This window comes from Episyrphus balteatus, chromosome 1, assembly GCF_945859705.1.
Source record: "Episyrphus balteatus chromosome 1, idEpiBalt1.1, whole genome shotgun sequence".
NCBI lineage: Eukaryota > Metazoa > Arthropoda > Insecta > Diptera > Syrphidae > Episyrphus > Episyrphus balteatus.
Genome location: NC_079134.1, coordinates 53,457,808 through 53,483,873, shown reverse-complemented (window position 1 = coordinate 53,483,873; position 26,066 = coordinate 53,457,808). Strand labels below are relative to the sequence as shown.

Sequence of the window (26,066 nt, the reverse complement as noted above, 5' to 3'; positions counted from 1 at the left end):
AAACGAATTGTTGGTCTTCGATATAAAGAGTATGAAGACTGAAAGCGACAAACATTAGTAGCATACTTGATAAAAAAATATAGCTCTAGCCAAAAGGCTAGTAGCTAGCTTGTAGTGGCGGTAATACTTTCAAGTTGTTGTTGTTGTTCAAAGGGTACAAAAATAAAATTTGATTATTCCTATGAAAAAGCTTTTAAACAGTGTGCTTTTTATTGAAGATCTTGATATACAACTTGAATAACTTTTTAAAAATTTAAATTTGAACAAAAACTGACCAAAATATGATGTTTTTTACAGGAAAAAGATGGTTTTTTCTAAAAAAAACTATGTTATAAAGTATAGAAATAATAATTTTGTTAGTGGAATGCCTTAAAGAATTCTAATTCTCATAAAATAACATATAATTGATCTATAAACATCGATATTAAATCAGTAAATACCAAATAAATGAATGGGCTTTTCGATGATTTTTGGCTTAAAACAGAAAATTTCAAAGGCCAAAATCTTTCTTAACAGAGCCAACTTTGAAAAACTAAGGACGCCAACGTGTTCAGCATAGTCGAATTATCTTTAGTAGATAGGAGCGCCATCTGTCGGTTTTTTGAACTAGCACAGTGTAATCAATACTAATAATCAAATTTTTTGATATTATCCTATTTTTACTACAGCCTTTATATAACACATTTTCCCATATTCAAGCCCATTAAGCCTGGTACGCTGCTCGCGCTAAATTTTAGCTGAGATAAAATTCCCATACAAGTTATCGATAACTTGTATGGGATCCATTTTATCTCGGCTAAAAATTTTCGATAATTTGTATGGGAGCTAAAATTTAGCGCGAGCAGCGTACCAGGCTTTACCGAAGACGCGGTGATTCACTCCTCTTACAAGTTATCGATAATTTGTATCTTGTAAGGGATAAGTTTTAACTCGGCTAAATTATTTCGATAATTTGTATGGGAGCTAAAATTTAGCTCGCAACTTTTGTCAAAAAAAATTAAACGAACAACAGGTTTAATTCTTTTTGAACCAAATTCTCCATTTTTTAGCTCGATGTTCGTACCAGACTTTAATAGTTTTTTTTTAACTATTTTGTTTTGGAATGTGATTATTATAATAGTCATTTTTTTTGGCCTGGTACGCTGTACGCAGTTCGAGATAAATTTTAGCTCCCATACAAATTATCGAAAAATTTTAGCCGAGCTAAAATTGATCCCATACAAATTATGGATAACTTGTAGGTAATTTTATCTCTGCTAAAATTTAGCTCGATCTGCGTACCACGCTTTTGCAACTATTTTCGGTTTAAAAATAGTTGTTCGCAAAATTTCATTGGTTTCTGTAAAGTGACTATGCAAATATGTAGTTACAGAATAACTATTTTTTTCCCTGTGTGCAGTTACCGAATATTTTTTGTTTGTGGGTTGTGTTTTCAACCAAACTATACTGAGTTTTGGTTTGCAGGGTGTCGCTCAACACTACTTAGTTTTAACAGGTTAAGCTCACGCTAAATTTTAGCTCCCATAAAAATTATCGAAAATTTTTAGCCGAGCTAAAATGTATCCCATTAAGCCTGGTACGCTGCTAGCGCTAAATTTTAGCCGAGATAAAATTCCCATACAAGTTATCGATAACTTGTATGGGATCCATTTTATCTCGGCTAAAAATTTTCGATAATTTGTATGGGAGCTAAAATTTAGCGCGAGCAGCGTACCAGGCTTTAACCTAAAAAACATTAATGAGCATATGCTATGAAAAAAAGGAGAATTAGCAGAATTTTTTTGTTAAAAAAAAATGCTGGCAGAATTTTGAAAGACAGAATAGAAAAGAAGCAGAATTTTGAAAATCCGAATTTTGAAGTCAGAATTTTGACCCGCTCCCAGTTTTAACGTTCCACCCAACTAATAATTTTGCTTCTGAATTTGGTTCCATAGGGTGTCCCAAAGTTACCACCACAGACGAGTTTCTGAGTACTGAGTTAAACCTAGTACGCAGATCGAGCTAAACTTTAGTCGAGCTAAACATCCCATACAAACTATCTGTAATTTGTATGGGATAAATTTTAGCTCGTCTAAATTTTACTATAATTTGTATGGGAGCTAAAATTAATGTCAATCTGCGTACCAGACTAAAAGGCAGAACTATAATGACGGATTTTGACATAAGCTTCCAAATGCTTCCACCAATTATTATTCTCCCACACAAATTATCAAAAAAAAAATAGCCGAGCTAAGATTTATTGATAATTTGTATGGGAGCTAAGATACATTTTAGTTCTGCTAAAATTTATTTCGATCTGCGTACTAGGCTTTTATGTCGCCAAACTTATGAGATAATTTTATCGTTTTCGCTTCGTTGTCGAGTTTCTAGGCTTTTATGTTTTTTGTTGTTTTCTTTATAAAACTCTATTTTTGCAGAACTTCAACTGATTTTAAAAATTTTAGTTTATTCAAAATCTCACAAAATCTTCGCCTCTTTAAAAAAAGACAAAATTTAAATGAATCAAAATAACAAATAAGACCACCCTACGAAGAAAAACAAACTAGTTTCAAAAAAGGTCACGATAATTTGAATCAAATTTAAACAAAAAGAATACACGGCCTTTTTTCCTTGGTCCTTCAATATAATTTTTTGCAATTTTGAACTAATAAACATATTTTCTTTTTTTATAAAATGTCTGTTATTTTATTTAGTTATTGTCTTTACATTGTTCTCATTAATCACATTATATTCTGGTCCATGCCAGTTTTTGGTTGTATAGTATATCCTTAGGCTTTCAACTACTGTAATCTCTGAAAGAAGAATAAATGAAAAAAATCTATTAAATAATATTAAGATACAAAATTGCATGTGAGTTACATACATATACACTAGGGCGTTCATTATTTCAGGAGTTTTCGAGAAGTTCCTAAGTGGAAAAACTATTTCAAAATAATAAACCAAAAAATACCCTAATTTTGCAGATTTTTATTTTAACGCTAGGTGGCGCCCCAAGAGGGTTAAAGTTTTTTCTCTGTGAAAAAGGTATGTGTTGACTTATGCCTTATGAGTCCATTTTTTTGTATATGGCCTTAAAATAAAAAATGTTTGATGAGGTTCTTGTCTACATTAAACACAGTTTTCAAAAAGGTATATATTTCAGGACCAGGGGTTTATTCAGGTCATAAACTTTTTTTTCACACTTGTTTAAATAAAACATGCTGGCCTTAATAAACCTAAAAAAAATGCATGTTTAAGCCTGGTACGCAGCTCGCGCTAAATTTTAGCCGAGATAAGATTCCCATACAAGTTATCGATAATTTCTATGGGAGCTAAAATGAGTCCTATAGAAATTATCGATAACTTGTATGGGAATTTTATCTTGGCTAAAATTTGGTGCGAGCAGCGTACCAGGCCTTAGACTTAACCCCTTGCCCTAATAAGATGGTTTATACCTTTTTGAAAACGGTGTTTACTGTAAACAAGAACCTCATCCAACATTTTTACTTTAAAGCCTGGTACGCAGTTCGCGCTAAATTTTAGCTTCCATACAAATTATTGAAAAAAATTACCCGAGCTAAAACGTATTCCATACAAATTATCGATAACTTGTATGGGAATTTTATCTTGGCTAAAATTTAGCTAGATCTGCGTACCAAGCCTAAGGCTATATCGTGGGCACAAAGCCAAAACCACGAATTTGCAAAATTGTAGTTTTGAGAAAAACGGGTTCTACTCATGCAATCTTATGGTAACTCGTGCATCGGAAATAAAGTTTAGGCTTCTAGACAACATTATGCAAGATTGGGATCGACGCAGTGAATAGATGGAACGATTACAAGTAAAATGATGCATTAAAGTGAAAATCCAAAAATGCAAATTCGAGGCTTTGGCGTTATCTAAAAAAATGGCCTCAAATGAGAAAAAACATTAATCCTCTTGGGGTGTCATTTAGCGTCAAAATAAAAATCTGCAAACATTTTTTTTTATTGTTTCGAAATAGTTTTTCCACTAAGGACCTTGATTCTTATAATAACGAACGCCCTATAATATACACTGTATAAAGAAATTGAAATATGAATCAGCAGCATTTTTTTAATTAGAATTTTGTTTTAGCATAAGCTCATTCCCATTTGAATGATTGAAGAATATTTAAAAAATTAATCACAAAATTATAGTGAAAAATTAAAGGATAATATTAAAAAAGTATTGAATAAAGAACAAAAATCCCCTGAATGAAGAAGTTAGTAATTCTTACGAAACGTTGGGTAAAAGAATGGAATACAGTTTTTATTTTATTCGCATTCCAAAAACAAAAAGACTAAAAGAGCCTAATATAACATAAATAAATAAGAATTTAAAAAGAATTGGTCAAACACATACAACAAAAAATTTATTAATTGAAAATCAATTAAACTTTTTTCTGTGTATAGGAAGATGTTTGAAGAAAAACTTCACTTGTGAATTTAAACATCGTAAAAAGGATTTAAAATGGGGGGACATCCCAAAGGAGTTGCAAAGGCAGGCCTTGCAGTAGTCACTATAATAATGCGAAGACCTACATACAAATTTTGCCTAACGTAGGTATAATATTTGGATTTGTACAATGTGAAATTACCCGGCCAACTGACAGATTGAACGTTGATTATTATGATTTAAAATTATGTTATGTAATTACAAATTGATCTCGAGATTCCCACATTCGATATATTTTTATATTTTTTGGTTCCTAACGTCCATATTATTCACTAGCTTAAAAACACATCTGGATGTAAAGAAATTTAAATCCAAATCCATAATATTCACTACTAAAATCCAAATTTAAAGCCAATTTCTTAAATCCAATCTTGTTAAATCTGTCTGGAGGTCTGTTTAACTTTATAAATCCAGATGTGAAATTCATTTGCATAGTGTTCAGTTGTTTTGTGAAGTATTTTGAAAAAGAGAAATAAAAATAAATGGAAATTATAGAAAACTAAATAATTTATTTTGACTGAATAAATAATATGAACAATAACGGCCATATTACTCACAAGTTTAAAAATACATCTGGATGTAAAGAAAATGAAATTTCAAAAATAAATCGAAATCACAGAGAAAAAAATAGTCATTTTTAACTATTTTTTTTTTATAGTTATCCCGATTTTAACTATGAAAATACATAGTTAAAATCGGGATAACTATTTTGGATTTGGATTTATTTTTGACATTTGACAATTTTATAATTTTATTTTTTAAACTGCTGAATAATATGGCCGTAAGTTATATAAATCCTTGGATTTATGAAGTTTGGATTTAAGTGTTTGGATTTAAAATTCACTTTTCCAAACTAAGTTCAGAGTGAATAATATGACAGTAAGTATTTATTATATTTTTCAAGTGTTCGCTTGACTTCTATTTCAATGAACCAATACAAAAATATGTCAACAAAATTAGGTAATTTTAATTAAATACTTATTAATCATAATGTGAGTTACTTTACCTTTAAATATAAAGGTTATGATAAAGAGTCATCAATATAATAAGTTTTGTATCAGCTTATAAACGTTTAAGCTTAAGCACACTCATGTACACATATTATTACTAAATTCCGTTAGTTTTCACACATTTTGGTGTTATTTTGAGTTAGGGAAAAAAAGTTGTAGGAGAAAGTACAAGGCAAGAATTTCCACTTTTCAGCAATCCTCGGATAAGTGCAAGATCGTCTTGTGTCAAGGACCAACCACTCAACTGGCCAACACTTTGGAGTTCCGGACAACGTTCCATTAGTATCTGCAATAAAGGAATAGTTTAAAAAATAGTAAGAGTGTGTATGTTTTTTTTTTATTTATTGTTGAAATAATTAACGCTTAAAGCCTGGTACACTGTTCGCGCTAAATTTTAGCCGAGATCAAATTCCCATACAAGTTATCGATAATTTGCATTTGATCCATACAAAAAATCGAAAAATTTTATCCGTGCTAAAATGGATCCCATACAAATTATCTATAACTTGTATGGGAATTTTATCTCGGATAAAATTTAGCTCGAACTGCGTACTGTTTATTGGCGTCAAAAAAGATGAAGAATTTGTGCAAATGTTATTAACTTTCGATTTTTGTGTGTTTGCACCAAGGCCAAAGTTGAAATTCACATTATTTGCACTATTTCACGTGTTCAAAATTTTATTTATACATATGTTTCACAAAAATAAATTTTAAAACGTTCAATGTTCGAAATCTTCAAAAATATGCCTTGTAGTTTTTTATTAAACTTCAAGGGCAAGAGTAGGTGAAGAGGTGACGGCTGAAAGAGCTAGAAAATGCATGTTCATGCAATGTCATGGCCATACGACACATTATTTCAGGGAAAATATTTTTTAATTTTCTGAATCGAATAAGATGCTAAACCCGATAAAAAATAAATAAAGAAATTTGATGAAAATGTTGCAGTTGATATACCTGAAAAAATACTGGGGTCTAATCACGGCACACGATTACGATCAAACGTTGACGATTTTACTATTTCTGTCTCTATTTAATAAGTAGAAAAAGATAGGGGCACATAGCGATTATACGTTAACGAATGTATGCCGTAATTTTACCCCTGTTTTTGTTTCTATATTTTCCTATTTGACACTAGTTTTGTATAAATACTTGTACTTTTAATTTATAATTTTAAACAATAATTACACCGGCACACAAAAAAAAAAAGTGTCATGTACCAGGAACCAGACCTATCTTTCCATATGTTTTTGGACCCGCTGAATCCGAATTTCAAGTCCGTTTGGCCCTGTCACCCTCCAGTTTTGAGTAATATGCAAAAATCTCAAAAAAAGGTAGTTTTTGGGGTCTTTTTTACACTTTTCTCAAAACTGGAGGGTGACCGGGCAAAACGGACTTGAAATTCGGATTCAGCGGTCCCAAAAACATATAGAAAGATAGGTCTGGTTTCTGGTTCATACAACTTTTTTTTTTGTGTGCTAGCACTGTCGCGACATGTCGCTGTCATACCCGGCACACAAAAAAAAAAGTTTCATGTACCAGGAAGCAGACCTATCTTTCTATATGTTTTTGGGACCGCTGAATCCGATTTTCAAGTCCGTTTTGCCCGGTCACCCTTCAGTTTTGAGAAAAATGCAAAAAACTCCAAAAAAGTCATAAAAATTCAAACAAAATGCACTCACAGCTCAAAACTGGAGGGTGATGGGGCCAAACGGACTTCAAATTCGGATTCAGCCTGCCCAAAAACATATAGAAAGATAGGTCTGGTTCCTGGTACATGACACTTTTTTTTTTTTGTGTGCCGGTGTTATTTTTCAAAAAAAAAAAAAACATGACGTACTTTTTATAGAAATGGGTTGAAAATTAATGTCGTTTTCGATTGGAATCACTCAAGGATTCACTCATTCTGAAATCCAATAAAACAGTTTGAATCGCTTCCACTCAATTTTGTTTTTTTGTGTTTGTGTTTGTTTTTCTGTGAAATTTAAAATGTCAAACATGGCATACGACTTGAAAAATAACTAATATTTAAAAAAAATTGTACCTAATTCGTTTTGTGAAATATTTTAAAAGTATAATTTATTTGTTTGAAAATAAATTAGCAAATTAATTGCAGAAAACAAAAAAAAAATGAATGAAAAACAGAAAAAAACAATGATTGTTTCTTTGGCATGTAAGTATAAATGTATTAGTGCTTCTTGATTGGATTCGGATTTGAAATCGAGAAGAGAATTTCTCTTCTGAGAAGCGTTCTGGCTGTCGTTTTCATGCCAATAAAACGGTATCTAAAGGCTTCTAAATGCCTCCGGACTCTTTTGGACGTCCAATCGAAAACGATATAAATGAATTTTTTTAATGCATACTTTTTATTTTTTTTTTCTTAAACAGGTGAAAGCACTAAAATCGGTTAAAAATAGACTACACTAGAACTTTTACAATGGTAGGATAATAAATTGACAAATTAGTAAAAACTCTCCAAATAACCTAGATACAGGTAAAAATATCGTTTGTCAAGCTGCTCACTGTGAAACCAAAGGCGTTTGTGATTTCATTGTGATGTTTTTGTATGGGATTTTTCGTTTCACATCAGCAGTCTGCTAGGTTTTAAGCAGAAGCTATAAAAAATCAGTTAAAATGTTCTAAATTCGATTACAAATTTTATTCCCTCTGATCAATAGAAATAGAAGTTTAAAGAAATCAATTTGAAGAAAAATGAAGAGGAATTGCTGGAGAAGCGTTGGGAGATTGAATATGTCTAAGCTTATTTTCATTTCTTCAAAGCTTCGAGGAACAATAATATTGCATCCTTGTAACAACTTTTCCTATGTGAAGCCTGGTACGCAGATCGAGCTAAATTTTAACCGAGATAAAATTCCCATACAAGTTATCGATAATTTGTATAGGCTTCATTTTAGCTCGCCTAAAATTTTTCGATAATTTGTATGGGAGCTAAAATTTATTTCGATCTGTGTAGTAGCTACTAGGCTTAAACAAATTCCGGCTAGAACGGGATTTTTTTAAGCCTACTGCTAGAACATATACAACTTCTGGTGAAGTGAACAAAAGAACACATCTCCACTTGTGAACATTTGACATTCATCAATGGTAGGCAATTCAAGTGTTATTAGAATTAGCTTACATAAGTACATTACGTTTCGAAAGCAGTCAAGGTCATTTTTTTTAATTTTCAAATTCATGTTCGAAAAAATATATTGGAGGAGGAGATTAGAGGGAGATACTCCTACATTTTGCACATCAACATGTGAAATACTTCACGTCGTGAAGTTAAACTCTCAAATTTTTTTCACCACGAAGATTCCAGGAAATTCCACGAAAAATTGGTAAGTCTTGAAAGTCAACAGCAAACATGTTAACGAAGTCAAAATCATAAAAATTAAAATAAAAAAATTCAACAAAAAACATAAACAAATAATTCTTAAAGCAAAAACAAAAAAAAATTTACTTCGTGTAAGATTTCGTTGTGCTATTTTTGTATGGAAAATTTCGTTTCGCTTCATGCCCCATTCACAAAATTGCGAGACGACGAAACGAGAGCGAGACGTTTTTTCTGAACGTTTTCGATTTAAATAAAAATCGTTTTAAAATCGTATGGAAATTCACAATACTGCGATTTTTAATTCTATAAAGTAAACAAAAATAAAAAAAAATAAACAGTATTTACTGAGAATCGAACTCCGGACGGAGAAGTTGGGAGGCAATCACCTTCTCACCTGAGCTAACTCGAATGTTTTAAATTATAAATTATATGAATTAAATTGAAATTTATTCATATAAACTGTCAAGAATATTTTTATATTAAAATTTCATTTTCGAAAAATCGTCGTCTCGTGCGTCCTTTTTCCAAATTTTCGGAATTTCAACGCAACGAGAATCGCAAATGTTGTGTATTGTTTCATATATTATCATTATTTGGAATTTTTTTAAAATCATCATGCCCGATTCACAATATTGCGAGACGAGATTTTCCTTGACGATTTTAAAAATTTCCAAACAATGTAAATATATGAAACAATACACAATATTCCGATTCTCGTTGCGTTGAAATTCCGAAAATTTGGAAAAAGGACCCACGAGACGACGATTTTTCGAAAATGAAATTTTAATATTCAAATATTTTAGACAGCTTATATGGATAAAAGTTTTCATAATTTCTAAATTCGAGTTAGCCTAGGTGATAAGGTGAGTGCCTCGTAATCTCACCGTCCGGAGTTCGATTCTTAAAAATTTTGTTTATTTTTTTTTATTTTTGTTTACTTTATAGAATAAAAAATCGCAGTATTGTGAATTTGCATACGATTTTAAAACGATTTTTTTTTTAAATCGAAAACGTTGAGAAAAAACGTCTAGCTCTCGTCTCGTCGTCTCGCAATATTGTTGAATGGGGCATCAAGGAAAATCTCGTCTCGCTCTCGTCTCGTCGTCTCGCAATATTGTGAATCGGGCATCAGTTGTGTACTAGGTTTTACTTCCAAAATTCAGATTAAATTTGTTTATTATTAAAAACTACTTAAAAAATTTCACAAAATTCGCTAGCCCTTAAAAAAAATGTAGATTCATTCTAAATTCTTATAATTTGTACGAAATTTACCATACAAAGTAGATATGGTAAATCACGGAGTTTAGAGAAGGTTTAATGGTTTAGAGAAGGGTTAGCATAAACACACCCCATATCCAAATTTAAGTGATAGGAAAAACGTAGCATTATTGACTTTCATTAAATCTAAAATATTCAATTTTTTACTGTGAGAATTCATTGATACATTTTTATGATTTCGTTAGTTTACTCACCTCTATAGAAGTAATCGTTAAGTTTGGTGCCAACGTAAACCAAACATCTTCTAGTTCCATGAAATCATTTTCCACAAAAATGCTACAAACATTTAAAAAAAAGTTATTTTGAACTTTTTATGAATCCACTTTTTTGTTTAACACACCTTGTGATATCTTCATCGCTAAATGAAACAGAATCGACAGCAAGTCTTTTTAAACTAGTTGAATTGCAAATAAAGCTTTTTAATGAACTCTCATTCATTGGACTACTTAACATCTCTAAGCCTTCTAGCTTTTCAAATTTTCGAATACAACCATATGACATCGTGTCCATCATATAACAATCCAAGTCAATTAGCATCGGACAAATCCATGTTAGTTTTCCAATATCAAGATTACCATCTCCCTTGATCATTGTCAAATGACTCAAATTACGCCCGATTATCTCCAACGCACTCATAAGCTCCTTGCATTGAAATTTGTATATTTTAATTTTTCGCAAAAATGTATTCTTCAATATATGCAGAATTCCCTTATTCGGAGTATCTAGATAAAGTGACTCCAATTTTGGGCAAGTTTTCACAATCACTCGCAGAGTATCCGTATCTGTTCCAGTATCATGTAGGTACTTAAGTTTGCATTTAAAATCTTCATCTATGTTATCATATATAAATTTAAGCGCTGGCCCTACATACGAATATGTTGCTAGTGTTTGTACATTTGGACAATGTTCTAAAATCATTGCAATGTCCGAGTAACAAATATTTTCTTCGCCCGGCATGCCAACATCGACCACAGTCAGTAGCTGGCAGGAAACACCTTTGCTAAGATATTCAACACCAATTTCGGTAATATCCGTTTCACCAGAAATATCAATTAGCTGCAGTTTCGTACAAGTACGCCCGATCACTTCAAGCAATTCATCATTTGCAATGTATGGAATATAAAGTTTAGTCAAATATGAACATTTCTTCATTATGTCAAACATATAGTGCATGTGCTCCTCTTTTACCCAAATACCTTTCAAGTTCAAAGTGCGCAGTCCTGTGCCTTGTGCAGCTATAACTTGTAAAATTTTCTCATAGTACGAAAATGGAAATACTTCAGTTACTAAAAATTGAACACCGCAATTGAGGAGCATTTGCAGACAAGTAAATCTCATCGATGCTTCGAGATAATCAGATCCAAGGATTACTCTCAAGAGATCCTGATAAATATTGCTAGTAGCACCAGCAAGTTCTAGATATGAATTTATTTCAACCATTGTTATGCTAATGTCACGATCGAGGTCAACATGCATAGAGTATCCAATTGTTGACACTATAACGTTTGCCAATTCGGCCAACGAACTGTCGCTGAGCGAACGAATCGCGCATTTTTTAGCCATGCTTTGCTTTGCACCGAAAGCTTATATTTTTATTTTGGGTTTGTTTTTGTTTTGTTTTTGAAATAAAAATACAACAAACCAAACATAAACACTAAAAAAACATAGGAGCCTCTATGCGAACATATTACTATAGCATTTCACCACACTCTATCTTCCCAAGCGTTACATCACTCATTGCTGTTTTATTTTCATCAAAGATACAAAAATATTTTGCTATAGATACTTTGCGGAAAAAGTTAATTTTTTTTAAGATAATTTTATTTTAAACTGCAAAATATATTATTTAGCTAGGATTCACGAAGTTTTTTTATGGAATTACCGAATTTAGTGAAAAATATTCAATAAAGAATCTTAGCACAAAATCTATGTCTTCTTTAATCCGATCATGAACGATAACTGTGGTGGATATCCGAAAAATGATGTTGACACTATTTTTATAAAAAAAAAAACGAAAAAGTTCTTAAAGCTTTTTATTTTTAAATTAAATTTGTCTCTATTTTGTTTCTAAATAACGGTTACAGCCTAATAATGTAATACACATATTTTTTGGTTATAGCAGATGCGTTTCTTTGGGCACATTTATCTACTACTTACAGTTACTTTGAACTACCTTTACTCTATTAAAAAAGTAGTTCAAAACAGTTTTAACTACTAAGCAGTACCTATAAATTTTCCCAAAGGAACGCAGCTTATGAAATATTTGTTAAACCAAAATATTTCAGTATTGTCCTATAAGTATAAATATAAATACATTTTTGAATGATTGTGTTATTGAATATATCACCGGGGAAAAATATGGTATGAATGAGGTTAGACGCTACAGTTGGTTTATAGGATTGTGTATTTGATAGCCAAAAATTTCCTGAAAAAGACTTTTTGGTTAATAAGTAACCATATCTATAGTAAAAAATGCTATTATTTGTATTCGTTTTGTTTTGTGAAAGGTTTGTATTTATTTATTAGTTTTTTTTTTTTTAATTAAAGATAAGCAAAAATAACGATTTTGAAGAAATATTTTTAAATTTTTTATTCTTATTTGAAAAAAAAAAAATGTTTTTTTTTTTTGTTTATTTACTAATACAAGGAAAGGCAAGATGATGAACATTTTGTTCAATTATTGAGTGCAAGTGTTTATTTAATTCCGATTAGAGTGCGTAGCATCCAGGTCAAAGATGTAATTTCTAATTACACCGGTCAACAAAATTAAACTTTTTTTTTGTTACAGAAACCAAAATAATACTTTTCTATAGGTTTTTTGTGTGCTGAGCTCGAATCCAAACTCTGATTTCAACTTGAGATTTCTCGAAGAAGAAAATAGATATGATTTAAATGTATTTAGAAAGACAAAACTTAGTTCTTTTAGAAATCTTTACAAATTTAACTTGAACAAATAACCAAACGCTAAGACGGAACCTCAAAAACTGGCGACATTTTCGATTTTCTAACAAGAATATCTCAAAAACGTGAAGTGATAGAATTTTTCTGACTTCGGCTTTGAGCTCAGCACCCAAAAAACCTAAATGTATTTTGGCTGCTGTAATAAAAACCTTGTTGACCAGTATTTTGCACATTGTGCACATGCACTGTGGCGTATGCGTGCTTTTTTTGTATTGTATTGTTGTTTTTTTTTCTTCTTCTTTTAAACCGCATACGCAAGAGTAGACGATTTATTAAGCTAGCAAAATATTTTTTGATAATTTGTATGGGAGCCAAAATTTAGCTCGATCTGCGTACTAGGCTTTATGACGGTTTTTATGGTTTTTGCTCTCTTTTTTTTAACTGGCTCTATCTTTGCCAAATTTCGTCTGATTTGAAAGATTTTTTTACAACCAATCAAGAATTTATTACTGTTTTAGTTTTCCCAAAACTTTTTTTTCTGTGGACAATCGTTTCTTCGCAATTTTGCATCAAACCCAATTTTCTTTGTTTTTTAAGTTTTTTCTTTCATTAATTTTAACAACATTTATTAATTTTTTCGTTGAGTGAATTTAAAAATTTTTTTTAATTAATTCAAATGAATTAAAACCTTTTTCCGAGGTTTTGAAAAGAAATACATAAAGCTCAGAAATAGTTTTAATTCACTTCTTAAAGAAAAAATATGATTTACATATTTATTTAAGTTAACTTAAAAAAAAAAAAAACTTAGTTACTTGGACGTATTTGTACAAAATGTAAAATTAATTTTCAAAAATTATGTCAAAATTTCGCACCTTTGTAAGAACAATCATATTGAATTTAATTCATAATACTTGTTCTTTTAGGGCATACCAAAAAATTCATTATCAGAAAGTTACAATCAAAATTAGTCCTACCCAATTTGCAACAACTGCATTTATTTCTTGGCTAATAAAACGAAATTCGGATGAATTAGATTCTAAAACTAAAATTGTTGCAGAGAATCAAATTACACAATCAATTCAACAAGCAGAGGAATTTATTCACAATGGAAAGCTTAAAGAAGCAAAAATCTTATTGGACAATGCTATTAAGTTGGCAGATGAAAATGAAGCTTATGAAAATGTTTCCTCTTTGTGTGATTTACTAGCATCCATTATTCTAAGTGAGGGTGACTTTTATGAAGCTGAAAATGTTTTGGTTAAATTCATCGAAAGGCTTCTTCAATTGGGTTATCCAGAAACTCATAATAGTATTGTTACATTCAAATTAAAACTAGCACGGATTTATCAGTTGCTTGGTAGTTTAGAGATGTCAGAATATGGTTTTCGAGATTGCATACGTGTGCAGGAGAAAAAACTGGAAGGTCAGAAACAAATCGATGAGGAATCGAATGCAATTTACATAACTGCTTTATTTTGGTACGGAAAACTTTTGGCTGATCAACAGGATTTTAAGCGTGCCCGAAAACAATACACAAAATGTTGGGAAAGAATATTGAAAACAACAAACATTCTTCCGTCTCAAAAAATGGTTGTGCTGCATAACATTGCAAATGTATCGGCAAAATTGAATGTAAGGTTTTTTGTTTCCTTCTTTTTTATTATAAAAAATAAAATGAGACTTTTTTTAGGACTTTGATGCGGCTCTTCATTATCTATATTCTGCTATAGAAATTTGTCTAGTTGAAGACCCAGACAATACAGATCTACCAATATTTATTGTTCAAGTGGGTTTAATATTCCTTCAAAAAGAAATATATGAAAGTGCTTTATTTTGGTGTCAAACTGGACATGAACTAGCATCGCATGAAGGAAATGAAATAGCAAAAAAAGAGGGTCTAAAGTGTTTAGACGAGCTACGAAAACTGAAAATCTTGACATAGTTTAAATAATTTTCCATTTTTCCATATTAACAAGTGCAATAAAAACTTGCAAGACCTTTAGAAAATTCCCATTCTCTTGTAGGAAAGCGAAAGAAATATTATCTACCCTACTAACAATTTTGCTTCTATAATGCTTTACAGAAGCAACAATTGCATCTGTAAGGCTTTATAGAACCAAAATTGTTTGTCGGGTAAGCACAAGTAAGATAACTGTAATACTTGGGACACACTGCTTTAACACTGCTTTAGTGCCTGGCTACACGGTGATTTTTCAATCGCCTAAGCAGTGAGTTTGTAGGCAAGAGGGATGAGGAGTGAAGGGGGAAGATGCTCACGAAGGGAACTGAATTTTCTGAGGGCAGTACAGTTCCATTGCAAATTTTTTCCTCTTTTTGACATTTGTTCCTAGAAAATGTAAAAGTGGAACGTGATTGGGCACAACAGTGTGTAGCCACCGCATGTGATTTTTCAATCGATTGAAAAATCACTGTGTAGCCAGGCACTTAAGCCTACTATGCAGATCGAGCTAAATTTTAGCTTCCATACAAATTATGGATACATTTTAGCCGGCATAAAATGAATCCCATACAAATTATCGATAGCTTGTATGGGAATTTTATCTTGGCTAAAATGTAGGGCGATCTGCGTACCAGGCTTTAAAAAACATTTTTTGTAGTTATTTTCAAAAAGAAATTGCGCTTGAAAAAATTTGTTTTACAATAAAATTTTGTACTTTTGTAAATTTCCCACTTTTGCGGCAAAAAATAATTACAATAACGCACTTGAGAATTTTTAAGTGTGAAGCCTGGTACGCTGTTCGCGCTAAATTTTAGCTCCCATACAAATTATGGAAAATTTTTATCTGAGCTAAAAACGATCTCATACAAATTATCGATAACTTGTATTGGAATTTTATCTCGGCTAAAATTTAGCGCGAACAGCGAACCAGGCTTGAAGAAAAATCAAACACTTTCCAACTAACGTCATTATATTGGCCCCGTTCAATTGGAAAGTGGCAAAGTACTACTAGTAGTTTTCTACCGATTTTCAATGGAACACACTTTCAACGCATTGAATACAAATCGTATCTTGGGAAGAAGAGCATGAGTAGATGATAGTACTAGATTAGGCCTGGGTACGCAGCTCGCGCTAAATTTTAGCTCCCATACAAATTATCGAAAATTTTTAGCCTACTATAAGCACTTCCCAACATCATTATAGTGTGATACTAAACAGAGCTCCAGAGAAGCTTTATACAATGCTTACAGAGAATTCTCCATCGCACCTGTTATCCCCCTATAAGATACTCCTAAGAAATAGTAGTAGATTTAAAGTACGGTTTAAATGTTTGAAAATTTGCGCTAAAATGTTTTGATATTTTTCGTTTGTTTACTTTTTTTGACATTGAAAAAGAAGCAGAGAATTTTGACCAAAAAGTGCTTTGGGTACTTTTGAACAATTTTTCTTTTTCTGAGAGGATTTCATCCCAATCTTTAAGCCTAGTATGCAGATCGCGCTAAATTTTAGCCGAGCTAAAAAGAATCTCATACAAATTATCGATAACATGTATGGGAGTTTTAGCTCGGCTAAAATTTAGCTCGATCTGCGTACCAGGCCTTAAAATTTAACAGGTTCCATATTTTTATTAAAAAAGAACCAAAATCAGACCTAGGGAGCTTGTTTTAAGGCTTAACTACATACACCACTTTTTGAAAAAGTACAAAAGTGAAAATATTTTTTTTCTAGCTAGCGCAATTGTTTTGTGAAAAAGAGTATACAAATTGTTTTTTAGACCAAAAAATAAGCTTTCTGCATCATTGGTTTTAATTTTCCAGGCCGAAAAACTACACAAAAATGCATTTGAAAATTTTCACTTTTGTACTTTTTCACTTTTTGAGCCAATGTAGTTATACCTTTATTCTTCACAGTTTTTAAAACGTCGAAATTAAAACTGTAAAAAGAAAGAGAAAACAAGGACAAATGTTCGAACTTCCCAATTTTTCAATCTGGCATAATCATAAAACATGGCTCGAAATTTCGATTTGGATTGAATCCGATCTTTAAACCAAGTCATATAAACATAGTAAGGAACAAGCCTTTCGCAGTGCATACACCGAACAAACCTATTCTCGTAATCGATATATGTTATCGGTTTGGATTTTTAATATTTTCACAACAGCACATCTCTAATGTGGCTGTGCCTGTGGTAAAATTCAAAAGAAAAAAGCAAAACACTACATGTAGCAGGCGGCAACGGATTACGGTTGATTTAAAAACGAAAAAAGGTAATTTTGTTTCATTGTTTTTTAGTTGTAAATTACATTATTTGTTATTTTACTACATCTCATTTGGTTTTCCAAACAATTTTGAGCAAAGAATCTTTTTATTAAACTCTAAAAATACAGTAATATTAAATTAAAATGAAAGTTTGTTGATCGCGTAGGTGTAAATTCTGAGTATGTTCCGGCTTGATTAAATGGTAATGAATTCAAAACATCAAATTAACTTATTTTATTATTATTTTATTAACATCAACTTATTTTTATTGTAATTAAATTGATTTCAATAAATGACGTACTCTTCAGCCCAATGTTTACGTCTTTCCTAGCTCACGGCAGCTTTACAATGCTCCTCATTTATCAACAAACTGCTTTTGATATACAATTTGGCTAAAATCCCATAAAGCTTTGTAGCCTTTTTGTAAGAGCCATGAAGGTAAAGGTAAATTAGTTATTTATTAGATTATAAGCTCCGAGAATTATTTTAAAGTCAAAATTAATTTAATATGCCATCCCCCTTGCATCCATTTTGTTTTCGGTGCATTGCAATAACTCCTTCGGCAATTACCCCTGCAGGAAAAATCCCTTTCAGGCTTTCTTTCCTTTTTAAAATGGCAATTGCACCTGTGGGTGTTATAGCCTTTTCTAATTTTTGTTCAATACTAACTGATCTAATTTATAAGGCGCATACGCGCCATTAACGTTGAGGAATGTAAGGGGTGGCATGCTGACTCCCTGCAACCCTCTGTTTGGGCACACCATAGGATTTGGGCAAAATTTAAAAGTTTCTTGGAAATCAAAAGAAACTGTACATACCCAACCTTGCCCCCACCCCAAATCCTATAGTGAGCCCAAGCAGGGGTGCAGAATGCCTCCCCCCCATACCTATCTCAGCTTTTATATTCGTTACTGGTAGTGAAAGTGTCTATTGTTCACATTCAGAGTGACAAAAAAAAAACCGTGGGGCTTTTTGCCTTTTCGAAGTTTGTGTTATTGCCACTTTTAAAAAGAAAAAAAGCCTGCAGGGAATATTTCGTTTTGATTTGGGATATAACACCTGCAGGCGTTATTGCCGCAAGTGCTATTGCAGGTGCAGTGCAATAACACTTCCGGCAGGTGCAGTGCAATAACGCCTGCAGGTGTTTTATCCCAGGTATTCGGTATTAAACTTAGGCATATCTCTGGACTGCTGGCTTACATCTACATAGTGCCCCGAATTGCTCGCTTTCTAATTCTAAGTTCCAATAGACTCCAATTTAAACTTTATTTAATTTGTGAGAAAGAAAAAACCCAGAGACATGAAAATTCGGCTGTTTTAAATTTTTTTTAACATTTGTATGCGTTTCACGTTTACACTTTATATTCCATAAAAAATCATATCTTCTGTTATATTTATTTGCTGTTAAGTTTTATTCACCCTTCTTTTAAAAATGGCGTAACTTCAAGAATGCTCCAACTTTAAAAACTCAGTCTCAAAAATGTCCTACCTTAACATATGCCCTATTTATGAACATGTCCTACTTTCAAGGACTCTAGTTCTAGCTTTAAAAATACCCAACTTATAAAGATTTCGCACCTTCAAAATTACTCTAGCTTTCAAAATTCCTTGCCTCACTTTTTTGGGGCTTACTTTCATTTTATTTTAAAAACAATTTGGAGCCTTACCTTTTACCATAATTTTCATGAAAATGCTAAACTAAATAGTCTTTCAAAGGTATAAAGAAGGCGCCGCCAGTTATAGCGTCAGAAAAGAAAGAAGCTTTATTATATTGAATATTTTTTCCTAATGCTCGTTTATAGCGATCAGGAGAACTTACGTCAGTATTGACACACACAAAATCTACATACTCTCTCTTTTTTTCCTGACTGAAATACATACGAAAATATGGTTCGTATTCAGTGGAACAGGAAAAATTTGAAACACTTCACGGGAACGATTTGTTTCATTTTGTTTCAAATGTCAATCAGCTGGCACGAAAAACAAATGTATAGAATTTAAACAAAAAATAAAATTGCTCCATTTCCGGATTCATTTTCCTGGTCGCTATAACCAGCCTCCAAGTTAAGGCCTTATTTCATTGGGGCACCATTATTAATTTCAATTCGAAAAAATACTCCAATTTGGGGTTTTATTTCATTTTTTCTTTTGGGGCCTTTTTCTTGGGTCCTAATTTGGCGGAGCCGAGTGCAGCACACAAAAATTTAATTTTTATATTCAAATTCAACGAACTGACTGAGAAAAAAAAATTAAACGATTACCAATGCCCTACCTGATAAGATCGTTTCCCTACCTTAAAATCAACTCTGGCTACGGGCCTGGAGGTCATATAAAAAGCGCAAAAAATCGTATATAAAAGCCTTCACACGATATGCCTCTGTTTGGAAGTTAGTGAACACGTAATTTACATTATGTCACTTTTCTTCACTCTTCTGAGAGTACCTATCCCCTTTAACTTATTTTTGAACTTTTTGAGGTTTTGTGCATATTTCCGTCAATGAGGAAAAATCTGAAATTGTTGTGACGTCAGCCAAGTTTGGACGCCACAGATAGGGTTATTCTGAATATAAGTCTCACTTTGCGTATTAATTGGTCTTATGTCCGCCATAAAATTTGCAAGAACCTTTTGGATTGGAAATATAACTTGCTTATTTCTCTCATACACCATTTTCGTATAAAAGTTATACTCTCAGTGTTAGGGCGCCACAAAGTACCTATATAATTTTTGGTTATTTCCCACATATGTAACTAACGGTTATAAAATAAAACTATTTGTGGTGTATCTTTATGTATCTTTAAAAATATTAGTCATATAAGAAAATGACGTATTTCCAATAACGATATTTCCAATAAGAAAGTTCGTTGAACATTTTCTGTGCGACAATTCGCTATCGAGATATTGAGACGTACGCGTTTTTCAAAATGGCGGAAGCCCCACAAGACCAATTAATACGAAAAGTGAGATTTATATTCAGAGTTAACACCTCTTCAATGTTGCATCCAAACATAGCTGACGTCACAAATTTTTTCATATCCCCTGCTTTTGACTCCTGTAGTACCTTCACACCACAAAAGGTTACAACATATTTTACTCCGCAGTAATTAGATAGATAGTAGTTGTAATACTACGAAGTACTCCGGATTTACTCCAAGTCAAGTCTACTCCTATTTGCACACGGACTTGCACGCATTTTTGATGTTATTTTTTTAGTTCTTACAAGCTTTTTCTTTTTTTGATAAGAAAACTGACATAAAAATGCAGTTGCAAACCGAAAACTAAAAAAGTCGGCTGTTCAAAACGCACTACTCAATAATGCCATGGCATGAAAAGTAAAAACAAAAAAAAAATTGGAAAATTTTGGTTTTTGAACAGTTCCAACGATTTAGCTATTTTACCGTTAGAAGAAAAATATTTTAAAGCTTAATTCTAAAACTAGAATAGAGCTTTCACATGCTTTTTATTTTGTCATGATGCGATAATTTTTTACTGAGATACAGCCTATCGAAAATCACTAAAAAAATCACAATTTTTTTTGGTTCCCTTAATTTTTTGGGCTAGTGTACTACTAAGATCATCGTAATCAGATCTTTTGATTACAACATTCTCGTTCTTTTGTATGTGAAGCATTTCTAAAAGCATTCGTTTAGAACAATGTTTTTTTGTTGTAAGATTTTTACACTATTAAAATTTGGTCTATGATCTTCTTCTAAACGCAAAGTACCGTTTTTTTGTGAATTTCCGTTTCTCACATCAGATTTGTGTCCATCTTTCCTTTTTTAAGTTTTTGTTTTGATGTTCCAATAAAACATTCCGGATTTTATTATTATTATTTTTGTTTTTTTTTCATTTTTAAAAATTGTTTAAAACATTCCGGATTTTTTTTTTTATTTTTAACATATTGTAATACAAAACTGAAAAAAAAAATCATTTTATATATTTGTTTACTATCAATTTAAATATATAACGCAAAATAATAATCTTTAATTCATAAAAAAATATCAAAAATTTATGTAAATTTCGTCTGTTCAAGACTAACGGTTTTTTTTTAAATGTTAATGTTAATATTTTTGATGACTGCTTGGCATTGATAAGGCATGGACTAGACTCAAATTATCCATTTATGGAAACAATATCCACTCCAAAATGTCTATACTGAAAACGATTCTCAATTATTCCAAAGAATGGCATTTCCAAATCCAGACTTTTTGGAGTCAATTAGCGATTTAAAGTGAATTCCTCAAAATGTGTCTGTTTTTTTAGTGCATTTTTTCACTTTTTGTTCATTCGTGCATAGTATAAAAAAAGCGATTCTCGTTCTGTAAATAAATAAAATCAAATCATCTTGAACCAACTCAAACCATATTACCGACTCAATTACAGAGTGTCGATAAATTTTGTCGAGCTGGCAGTTCGTTGTTAATCTCAAATTAATTTCGAAAACGATTCAAGCATTTGAATATTAGTAAGATTTGTTTGGTAGGAAAAAAAAGTTCGTGGGAGATCCGCCATAGGAAAATTCTCTTCCGGGGTACTTTTTTCCTCCGGAAAAAGCGATAGGTTGGATTTAAAATAGCCAAAAACTAACATTTTGTACTAGAAAAAAATAAAGAAAAAGACAATATTGGAAGCTTATCAAGATAAAACATAATTTATTTTGACAACATACCCAAAGAAAAAAAAATTGTAAAAAGCATAACATAAAACCCAAATTTGAACCGTAGTTTTTCTCAATAGAATGCTATTTCACTTTACATAGCAGTTTATGCACTACTCGACATATTTTCAATCATTTATGACTTCAGCATTAATTAAAAATGTATTAAACTGCTTCTACAAAGTTTTGGATCCTTATAAAGTTTTTTAATTTTTTTTTTACAGAACTTACCATAAACCTATTTAATCGAAAAAAATTAGTTACTAACAATGAATACAACAAAAAGCGATTTAATGAAAGCTATCCGTAATGGAGAATTAGAAATCATAAAAGAGTATTTGCATCAAAATAAAATGTCTGATGATCAACCATGGGCAGGAGGATATGCTCTTCTGCGCAAATCAATTGAGCATAATCATACTGAACTGTCTATATTACTTTTAAATAGCGGATCAAAGGTAAATAGTAAATCTCCCAAAAGAAACCACACAAATACAGCACTTCATTTTGCTGTGCAAAACGGTGATATAGAAATTATACAAATGTTAATAAACCGAGGAGCTTATCTAAATGTACAAAATAAAATTGGCTGGACTCCAATCATTTATGCAGTTGTTAGAGAGCAAAAGGAAATAGCTGAAATGCTTTTGAGAAATGGTGCCAGTGTTTATGGTTTAAACAATGGCATGGTTTATCTTAATGATCATGCTAAATCTATTTTACATAAAATCATTAAAAAAGTCAAAGGCGATGGTATTTCCATTAAAAATTCCGCTCACAATATGAAAAATTCCAAAATAACTCCACAAAATTGTGAATTATTTGGAGAAAAAGCAATAAAAAAGACAAAACAAGGTTCATTGAATAAAAAACTACATAGTGCAGTAAGACAAGGTAGTGTCGAATATGTAACAGAAATGTTGAATAGAGGAAGCAATGTAAATGCATTTGATAAACAAAAATTAACACCTCTTTTCTGTGCAGTTAAGAACAAGAACGCATTAATCGTTGAATTACTTCTGAATAAAGGAGCCAATTTTTGTGGCAATAAGCTTGGCATAAGCCCGCTCCATATTGCCGTCGACAGTGGTGCAATTGACATTACTAAAATACTTTTAAAAGCCGGAGCTTTGGCCAATTCAGTTTGTGATTATTTTCGAAGAGAATATTATTCTGAACCCGGCAATATATTAGATAGCAAAAAAATAACACCACTTCATATTGCGGCTCAAAAAGGGTTTTCCAATATAATTGAAGTGCTTTGCGAATATGGAGCCGATGTAAATTCACCTTCTAGTAGAGGATACACAGCACTACACCTTGCAGTAGTAAATAATAAACAAGATTGTATTATAATGCTTTTAAAATATGGGAGTTATGTCGATGCAAAAAACAGTTTGGATGAAACTCCTCTTCATATTGCAGGATTTTTACCGGCTGCTGAACTTCTTTTAAACCATGGAGCATTGATTAATTCAAAAAATTATAAAGGATTTACACCATTTCACAAATCTGTTATTTATATGCAAACTGAAATGATAAAATTGTTTTTACGTTACAATGCAGATGTGAATTGTTGTGCAAACAACAAAATGACACCACTTCTAAATACAGTTAATTCAGAAACGGCTAAATTACTTTTAAACCATGGCGCAGATGTTAATGTCCAAGATATGAATGGCAATACAATCCTCAACACAGCGGTCTCCCTTGGATGTACTTCAATGGTGGATGTTATCCTAAAAAATTCTTTTCCAGACAAGAACAACCAAAGCAACAAAAGTTCGCTTAAAGTAGCATTAATGAATTTTTGTAACGAAAATATAATTAAAAGTCTTCTTGACTATGGGTTCACCTATAGCTTGAATGATATAAATGATGATTCATTGTATAACGTTGTAAGAAAAGGATATGACGATATTTTGAACATTTTTCTTGAACTCAATCCCCGTTTGTTGCATGACTTTAAAAATGTCAAACCATTACATGTTGCTGTTAGAAATTATAATTTTTCGACAATTACACTACTACTTGCTAATGGAGCTGATATTAATGAAATGGACGAATTTGGAAAGGTTCCAATATTTTACAGCATTAAAACCTCTAACTTTGTTATGACCGAGTTTTTGTTGAAATATGAGGCAGATGTTAAAAAATGGCCCGAGCTTCTTATCCTAGCCAGTAAAAATGTTTGTAAAAATATTGTTGAAATTTTACTTCAAAATCAAGCAAATACTGAAGGCACTGATGAGTTCGGAAGGACAGCGTTACATATAACCGCTGTAAATGAATGTAAGTGTGTTAAAATTGATGATAGAGCAGATATAGCTAGATTGCTTCTTCAATATGGAGCGAATGTTGATGCTAAGACAAGAAGCTGCGGTTTAACAACTCTCCATTTAGCCTGTCTCAATAATCACATAAAACTTATCAAAATACTCTTAAAATATAAAGCTAATATTGAGTGTTTTACGGAAAATATGGATAGCAAGAATATTTCTGAAATTCAAGGATCAAGGAATCCATCGAACATAAGAAATATTTATAATAAAATTCAAAATGGACAAACGCCGCTTCATCTGGCAGCAAAAGGAGGTAATAATGATGTCATATATATTTTACTTCACGTAGGCGCCAATATTTGTGCCAGAGACATTAACGGTTCGACACCACTTCATGTGGCTGCAGCTGAAAGCAGTGTATATGTTGTACGCCGACTTGTATATCAAGGAGCTGATATTGATGAAATAAATAAAGAAGGTCAAACAGCTCTTCACATAGCTTGTACATATGGAAAGTACGAAAACGTGAAATTCCTTCTAAATTTTGGGTCAGACGTCAATATAGAAACATACAACAATGAATCACCTATTGATTTAGTCCTTGGATTCATTCGTTCTACTGGAAATTATGTTGACTATGGTAATAACGAAACTTCTTGGGGCGCAGGAGTATGTTCATTATATGTTATCAAACTTCATTTAACTATGTTAAAGTACGTAGATATCTTCATAAATAACAAAAATCAACTTGCAATACAAGGGTTTGATTCCAAATGGTACGAGAATATTTGTGCCGTAGAAATAACAAAGTTAAAGACAACGAAATTTGGAAATAAATTGTCTTTGTATGATATCTTGACGAAGAATACTAGTTCATTGGTAAGATATTTTCGAAATAAAGAAGTATTGTACAATTTTAATGTGCACAGATACCCAATTTATGGTCAATTAATTGAGCGTAACAAAAAAAAAGCTACAGATAGAGTTATTTTGCTTAAATTGAGCCATGAATTTTGTGAAAATTATATTAAATTGCCATATGTTTGCTGTGAAAAAATACTTAATTATTTGGATAATAAAGATCTAAAAACTATCACAGATTTATAGAAAACAATTTGTTGATTGATATTTTACTATTTATGTACATTTATGTATTTTTTTTTGTAGAATTCAAAATATTTTTATTTATTTTTCCTAACGTTATTTTTACTATTGAAGTTTGTTTGTGTTTTTGTTTAGTTTTTATTAAATTAAAACAGTTAAATGATGTTTTCTTTCTTGCAGTATTTTAAAAAGGAAATTAGACTAAGATTGCGTTAATGTTTCAAAATATTTTAAGTTGTTTTTTTTTTTTTTTTTGATTGATATTTTACTATTTATGTATGTATTTTTGTAGAATTCAAAATATTTTTATTTATTTTTCGTTACGTTATTTTTACGATTGAAGTTTTGCGTTTTTGTTTATTTTTTATTAAATTAAAACAGTTAAATGATGTTTTCTTTCTTGCAGTATTTTAAAAAAGAAATTGGACTGAGATTGCGTTAATGTTTCAAAATATTTTAAGTTGTTTTTTCTAATGTTATTTTTGCTATTGAAGTTTGTTTGTTTTTTTGTTTATTTTTAATTAAAATTAATTAAGTAACAGATGAAAATTGTGTTTTCTTTCTTGTAGTAATTTCGTAAGGTTATCAATCACACTGAGATTTCGTAAATGTTCTTAAAAACTCTGATTCTGTTGAAAATTGGAAGCACAATCTTAAAATTATTCGAAAAAATGTCTCTAAATTTCGATGCTTACAGCTTTTTAGTTTAACCTATTTAAAAAAAACAATGTGAAAATGTCGGCGTTTTAAATATTTAGAGGTCGCTGATCGCCTTTTGTCCAATTGTTTATCATATGTTTTACAAAAGGGTTGTCACTGTTAAATTTT

At 31.4% G+C, this 26,066-nt stretch overlaps 3 protein-coding genes across 8 annotated transcripts; 2 read left to right on the top strand and 1 right to left on the bottom strand.

Annotated features, from left to right (window-relative positions):
* Nucleotides 1–2,668: 2,668 nt before the first annotated feature.
* Nucleotides 2,669–12,039, bottom strand: LOC129920881 (uncharacterized). Of its 2 annotated transcripts, none has more exons than XR_008773405.1 (4): nucleotides 10,418–12,039; nucleotides 10,272–10,353; nucleotides 5,462–5,751; nucleotides 2,669–2,792 (listed from the first exon to the last, which is right to left on the bottom strand). XR_008773405.1 is itself a non-coding variant. In XM_056002375.1 (4 exons), exons 1-4 carry the CDS (start codon nucleotides 11,638–11,640, stop codon nucleotides 2,781–2,783), a joined length of 1,434 nt encoding a protein of 477 aa, XP_055858350.1. In that variant the 5' UTR covers nucleotides 11,641–12,039; the 3' UTR covers nucleotides 2,673–2,780. The 2 variants fall into 2 exon arrangements, 1 of the variants encoding a protein (XP_055858350.1); XM_056002375.1 differs by having other exon boundaries at nucleotides 2,673–2,792; nucleotides 5,635–5,751.
* A 1,684-nt stretch (nucleotides 12,040–13,723) lies between these two features.
* Nucleotides 13,724–15,009, top strand: LOC129920880 (tetratricopeptide repeat protein 19 homolog, mitochondrial-like). 2 transcript variants are annotated; one of them, XM_056002374.1, is made up of 3 exons: nucleotides 13,724–13,811; nucleotides 13,902–14,610; nucleotides 14,669–15,009. In XM_056002374.1, coding segments are annotated over exons 1-3 (963 nt in total). In that variant the 5' UTR covers nucleotides 13,724–13,809; the 3' UTR covers nucleotides 14,921–15,009. The 2 variants fall into 2 exon arrangements, with proteins under 2 accessions (XP_055858349.1, XP_055858348.1); XM_056002373.1 differs by lacking the exon at nucleotides 13,724–13,811 and having other exon boundaries at nucleotides 13,818–14,610.
* Nucleotides 15,010–16,823: 1,814 nt separating this feature from the next.
* LOC129920875 (ankyrin-1-like) lies at nucleotides 16,824–25,481 on the top strand. Of its 4 annotated transcripts, none has more exons than XM_056002366.1 (3): nucleotides 16,824–17,205; nucleotides 22,077–24,803; nucleotides 24,856–24,976. In XM_056002366.1, the coding sequence occupies exons 2-3, from the start codon at nucleotides 22,122–22,124 to the stop codon at nucleotides 24,865–24,867; spliced, it is 2,694 nt and encodes an 897-aa protein (XP_055858341.1). In that variant the 5' UTR covers nucleotides 16,824–17,205; nucleotides 22,077–22,121; the 3' UTR covers nucleotides 24,868–24,976. The 4 variants fall into 4 exon arrangements, with proteins under 4 accessions (XP_055858341.1, XP_055858338.1, XP_055858340.1 ...); XM_056002365.1 differs by lacking the exon at nucleotides 16,824–17,205 and adding exons at nucleotides 17,232–17,399; nucleotides 17,529–17,635 and having other exon boundaries at nucleotides 22,077–25,481; XM_056002363.1 differs by having other exon boundaries at nucleotides 22,077–25,481.
* The last annotated feature ends 585 nt before the right edge of the window (nucleotides 25,482–26,066 follow it).